At 35.6% G+C, this 6,244-nt stretch overlaps 1 protein-coding gene across 1 annotated transcript; it reads right to left on the bottom strand.

Annotated features, from left to right (window-relative positions):
- Positions 1-1,321: 1,321 nt before the first annotated feature.
- Positions 1,322-3,178, bottom strand: LOC133010809 (GTP cyclohydrolase 1-like). Its single transcript, XM_061078447.1, has 6 exons — positions 2,929-3,178; positions 2,460-2,569; positions 2,071-2,126; positions 1,963-1,994; positions 1,654-1,738; positions 1,322-1,451 (listed from the first exon to the last, which is right to left on the bottom strand). Exons 1-6 carry the CDS (start codon positions 3,176-3,178, stop codon positions 1,322-1,324), a joined length of 663 nt encoding a protein of 220 aa, XP_060934430.1.
- Positions 3,179-6,244: the final 3,066 nt, after the last annotated feature.

Genomic DNA, 6,244 nt, shown 5'->3' on the forward strand with positions numbered 1-6,244 from the left:
CCCCACCCCCCCCCCCACCCCCTCATGATATCCCAGCCAGTGCAGTTACACAACAAGCAGGTTCATTATTTGTCCAAATTCATACATGTTGTGATTTTATTGGAATTTTGTTTGTCAAATATTTTTGTCATTTGTGTGATATTTAATAAATAAAAAACAGCCTATTTTCAGTAATCTTATACTGAGAGCATCTGCTGTAATGTAATAAAAATAAAAACAAATTGTGACTGATGCATGTTTGCTATTTTATCACAACATGCAATCTGCACATTATAAATCTAATTCAGCTCCAATTCAAATGTATCGTCTACAGTCGACAAACCTGAGATCAGATCTTGTTGGAAGAATATTTGCATAAACTGTGATGCAGCGGAAAGAAGAGACCGACTGAATAATGAATGAATTCATTTCATATTTAACGTTACTAAGCTCACAATATTCTCAAATGTGTTTTCAATATTCACTTCACTTCATTTTTCTTAGTATATCTTTAAATAAAAACAGCTTATAAATCATGTGCAATTCAAATCTTCATGCTTCTTCTGGAACTCATCTTTTCCCTGTTAGACCGTTTTTTTCTACATTCACAACAGATTATCTCATTGTTGATCTCATGATTATTCTTTCTATGCGCAGATGATTTGGTCGCACTGTCTTACTGCTCTGCCGGTCGGCACCAGCTGGTGAGTGAACGCATCCAACACAGTGCTGACTCGCTCTTAATGACAAGAAGATGGACATTTAACGTGAAAGCATTTCATGTGTTCAGGTGATAAGAAGGTTCTCTGGTGTATAAAGATCCACAGAGTTTCTTAACAATGAGATCATGATCTAAATGTGTGTCTATCATTTAGTTTATCATACTAGGTATATATTATGATAAATATAGAATAAATTACTTAATTTTAGACAGGGATAATGAACTTAAAAAATGGCCAAAAATGCATACATTTTTATACTAAAAGATATAAGATAATTTCTTGTGTTGTGTGATTTGTCAGATAATGGTTGTGTATGGGTGTAGGCGTTGTCATCTCAAACCACACAGATGCACAGATGTAAATACACATTTTATTTAGTTTATTTTCACTGTACATTTGTATTGGACATACTTGAAGCTCAATGCTGTCATTACAGTATTAGATTTCACATTCCAGTGTATATTTGTTTCTATTTAAACAGGATAAATACATTAAAAAAACATCAGTTTGAGACAGTTCACCCCCGACACCATGAGGACAGTAATTCACTGAATGTAAATCTGTCTGAGGGTCACACATGAACGGGGGAAATCATTTCCTCTGTTGAACTGTTGTACCCTTCACTTCCTCATTGTAAGGGCAAGAAACTCCTTTCTGGTCTTGGGATCGTCATGGAATTTTCCAAGCATGACACTTGTCACAGTACTGGCGTTCATCTTCTGCACACCTCTCATCACCATGCACATGTGACTGTGATACACAAAGGAGATTATTAATGACTTCCACAAAATCCATTCAATATCTGACCTTTTGAGTTTGGTCATAAATCTAGATGATCACAAAACTAGTATCTTTGTGTATGACTTTTCTTTTTATAGGTCTAGCATAAAGCCAAAAAATACATTGTCAATAATTAAGTACAATATGGAAGATAAAAGGGTTAAATACTCACACAGCCTCAATCACCACTGCTACTCCCGCAGGCTCCAACGCCTCCGAGATGGCTGAGGCGATCTGCTTGGTCAGACGCTCCTGAACTGTGGAGAAAGATACATATTCAAATGACTGTGGATACATAAAAGATTAATGTTAATAAAATGCAAAGAGGAGCACAGCTGCAACAGTTGCTTGATTCAATTAATAGTCAATAGCAAGAAAAATAATAGAAGGTAATATTTTGATTAACTATTTTAAGCATTTGACCTAAAACACTTTATTTTCAGCCTCACAAATATAAAGATCCTAGAAAATCAATTGTTACCTTGAAGCCTCCTGCTGTAGATCTCAACAATTCTGAAAGAAAATAAAAACAATAAAAAAATTGTTGTGTGCGTGTGTGTCTGTGTGTGTGTGTATTGTTGTTACCTACCTTGCAAGTTTGCTAAGACCAACCACTTTCTTGTTAGGGAGGTATGCTATGTGAGCCTGAAACATTAAACACAACATCATACCTTGAATTAACAATCCATATTATGCATGATTGAGCCGAATCCATCCATATTACAAATCCGCTCCGCTTTTATCACCCAATTCATTCTTATTACACATATGTTAGTGTTGGTGTGGATGTGAGCACATATGAATATGCAATGTATTAATCCGAAAGATCAGTTTGAGTATATTTAACCAAAATCACTGTAAATGTTTCCTCGTATCATATAAAAATAATGTTTTTGATCAATTCTTTATTATTATATTTTAAAAAATAAAAATCAAGCATTCGGATTTGTGCAAGATTTCACAAGAACCCTTAATTACCTTTCCGAAGAAGGGCACCAGGTGATGTTCACAGAGAGAGAACAGCTCGATGTCCTTGACAATCACCATCTCCTCGTGGTTCTCATCAAAGATCGCGTCGTTCAAGATATCTGTGTGAAGATTGAAAAGTAGTTTCATATAATAAACAGCAGTGGATCAAAGGATGAAATCAATATGACAGAGTCACAGATTTGTCTACTTGTTAAGACCTGGCCTTAAGCAAACTATAGTAGTCTATGAACCTATTCATGTGTCACAGGAGGAAATGAAACCAGGACAATAAGCCTTCGACATATTGTGGGGTTGAAAGCAAAAAATATAGTACTTCAGTTACATGATTGTATCAAAATGTACTTTGATCTTATTCAAATATTTTATGAAACCATGAAATGTTTCAACTCATTTTGCTAAACTTAAGCACTACTCAAAGTTTTGTCATCAGTCCCATAAGTAACAGTTGTATCCTCACCCTGGGTGGTTTCTTTGTAGCCTTTGGTGAGGAACTGCATGGCTTTGGCTGCACGCAGCGGCGTCCTCAGGAGTCCCTCTCGGCTCACGTCCTCTCCTAGCTCACTCAGGATGGTGCTGTACGACTTCTCAATCAGGGACAGCTTCTGTGAGTCTTTCTCTTTGCACAAGTCGTTATGCGTGGACTCGATGTGCATGTTCAGGTACTCGGACACGACTCCGTTCATCTCTGACGCGTGGTGATACTCCATTCTCAAATGTAGCTCTGCTGCAACTCAAGACACTGCGGGATACAATGAAACAGGCCGGTGGTTCGCTGTCGGCTGAGTGGTGTCGGAGAGGATGTCGCCGTGGTTTTTAAAGTCTGATGTGGAGGCCTGAGGCAACAGCATCAAAGCAGCCTCAAGACACCCATGCAGGATAAAAAATGTCTCCATTAGAGCTTGTGAGTATAGGCTCGAGCTTTCCACACGGACAAGGTACCTTATTAGCACCCAAATCAATTTACAGTCACTTGCATGAAATGCCACGGAGCATCGTTTTACTGATCCTGTGATTCTGTATGACTTTAAACGCCTAGAAGTCCCATGCTCCGCTGTGTGGTCACAGAGGCTTGTCTCGAGTGTGTAGAACAATCAGCACTCACATGCGAGTCTTACCGTGGCTCTGCAGCCTGGATGGGGCATTGAAATTAATTTAATTGAGATTAAGAGAGAAATCGGAAATACAACCCTTGACTGTCTCACATGGTTGAACTGTTCAGTTTTCCCATGTGTTTTTTTCTCAAGGGTTTTGCCTACTCTCTCTCTTTTTCCATTACATCTGTCTTTGTGCTTCCTGAGGACAAGCCCTTTAGAGTCTTTTACAATATTCTTTGTGTTTATATGGATTGAAGGAGATAGTTTAAGGTACATAATCCTTTCCCACTGACAAGGGTTTTCAAAATGATTGATCTGTAAAATTATGGACCTATAGAAAATACATTTAACTGTCTTCTTTGACACGGTATTGTTCTTTAAAGCAACATTCTTGGAAGCCAATGGACTTTTGATTCTCTGCCTGTCATGTACAGTGATTTACAGATTCCACTCTCCACATGATATATTTCAGAGAAAATGCTCAGTCTGCTCAGTTCTATATTGTGGTTTTTTTTCTGTGTGTTGTGACTGAAGACATTATCGATTTTGCACTGATTATTCACAGTTGTTCATGGATTTTGTGAGGCTTTTTCTTATGTTTCCAAAAACTTTTATGTCACCTCATTTGCTTCAAAGACTTATTGGTAAAACTCATTAGAAGCAACATATTAAAGACACAAATACCTTTTAGTGTGTCACTTTGTTCACGAAAGATTCTAAAACAGAATCAGTTACTATACAATACCATTGTTAAGCTGTGTGGTGATAACGATACAGAATCCGGGTGCAGCTTTAAATGTGATGGCGCCATTTGCATTAGCTTGGAACATTTAATTTCCAACGCAGGATATTTCGAGGTAGAAGTCAGTTGAAGTAAATCCTGAACATTGACCTTGACTCGACCTGAGCATCTCAACACGAGGCTGTTATCTACCCACAACTTACAATACTTCATCGTGAACCCAGCACATCCGTCAGAGCCTTGACCACATATATTAACGATTAATGCACCGAGAGGTTATTTGGTTTTATGGTTTATGTAACTTAATACAACTACGTTTTATTATTTAGACAATATTGAAACATATTTTTTTAGAAAAGATGTCAGCTAATATCACTCTAACATTAATAATATGAATCATTTAAACCCTCAAAAACTGCCAGTATAGTGAAGGTTATTCCAGGTGGGACTCTTTGTGTTTAACTCTGGTTTAATAATAATGGGAGTGTTTATAATTTAAGTCGTTACAAAAGTGACAAACCCAGCATTGTATAATATATTTTTAATCTTAGATGACACAACAAGACTAATGTTGTGTGAATAAATTCTGGCAAGGCACTATTACACCGATTTGCCCGGGTTTGTTTGAGGCAAAGTTTAAAATTCAGTGCATTTGTTAAGTTTGTTACTATTGTACTTTATATATTCCTAATGTTTGTACTTTGTAATTCACCATATGTAAAGTATGTCGAAATATATGAATACTGATAAAACACTGGATCTTTAATCTATGAACTGTAAATTGAATATTTGTGATTGATTTAACGATTTGCTCATTTGAAAAATATCTGCACAATATGGAATATGGAGGTCCATAAGTGACAGGTCCATTGTAATACAACTAAATATTGATACATTTTTCAGTATTAATAAATGTTTTAACAACTCAATAAATACATAGATACAATTATTTCATAATTTGATAATGTAATGCACAATAAAAGAGAAATTGTTAAAATAATTTTATAATGAAATTTTCACCATCAAAAACTGTGTTAAAATTTAAACAATAAGTTAAACCTGAGAAGTGTTTAATAGATAAGAATGCAATCAAAATATTATATAAATATCAATCAATCAATCAATTTGTGAACAATATAGATTAACAAGGCGCGACATCCCCTGTCCTTAACTCTCAGACAGAGTATATTGAGATGCAGTAACTTCAGCGATTGGATGGAGTTACTTTCCAACAATCAATAAATAATTTCCTACAATAAGAAGGGTTTAACTTGATTTTATATGTGTTATATATTTATTGGCTATTATAGTTGCTATAAATTGATACTGACACTGACCAGTAAAATGTATTTGTCTTATCTTACAGTAATAGTGAAAACTCAGTGAACAGTCATAGAATCATAATTTCTCAGAAACAGGATTGCAGCCTGCAAACTTCAGATATGACTCTGTTTAAAGATTATTTCAAACCCAACTAATGTTCATACTGGCTTCTAGATTCTTAATGATGAAGTAAAGGTACAGAGGCAAATCCCTATGCATTTCATTGGCCCCGTGTCTTAATGGTGGTGTCATATAAAGTGCACGCAAACTATAAAATAAGGTTTATCTTGGTCTTAAAGAGAGAAACACACAAGTTGCATCCAGTTAATGGGTTAAACATTTCTTTTATTGCATATTCACAGTTATTGGCTGTAAATGTAGGACAGTTACAAAAAATGACAAATGTTTACATAAATAAAGATAAGAATACTCATACTGTATTTGTGTGGGATATTTGCATTTCTTGCATCTGATATTTGTAATCACTTACAAGGCTGCAAAAATACAATATCATTTTAAGTAAACTAGCCAATAACAAAAAAAACACACATAAAACATACGTGTTAAAACACTGTACAATTCCCTGTTTAACCGTGTGTTGAGGTAAAAACGTG

The sequence above is a fragment of the Limanda limanda genome, chromosome 9, assembly GCF_963576545.1.
Source record: "Limanda limanda chromosome 9, fLimLim1.1, whole genome shotgun sequence".
In the NCBI taxonomy this organism is placed as follows: Eukaryota; Metazoa; Chordata; class Actinopteri; order Pleuronectiformes; family Pleuronectidae; genus Limanda; species Limanda limanda.

Coding starts and splice junctions, on each gene's coding strand:
- LOC133010809 (XM_061078447.1), bottom strand. CDS start 3,178: ATGGAGTATCACCACGCGTCAGAGATGAACGGAGTCGTGTCCGAGTAC. Junction 1,739..1,962: donor CTACAGCAGGAGGCTTCAAG/GTAACAATTGAT, acceptor CTTTCTCCACAG/TTCAGGAGCGTCTGACCAAG. Junction 1,452..1,653: donor GCAGTGGTGATTGAGGCTGT/GTGAGTATTTAA, acceptor TGTGTATCACAG/TCACATGTGCATGGTGATGA.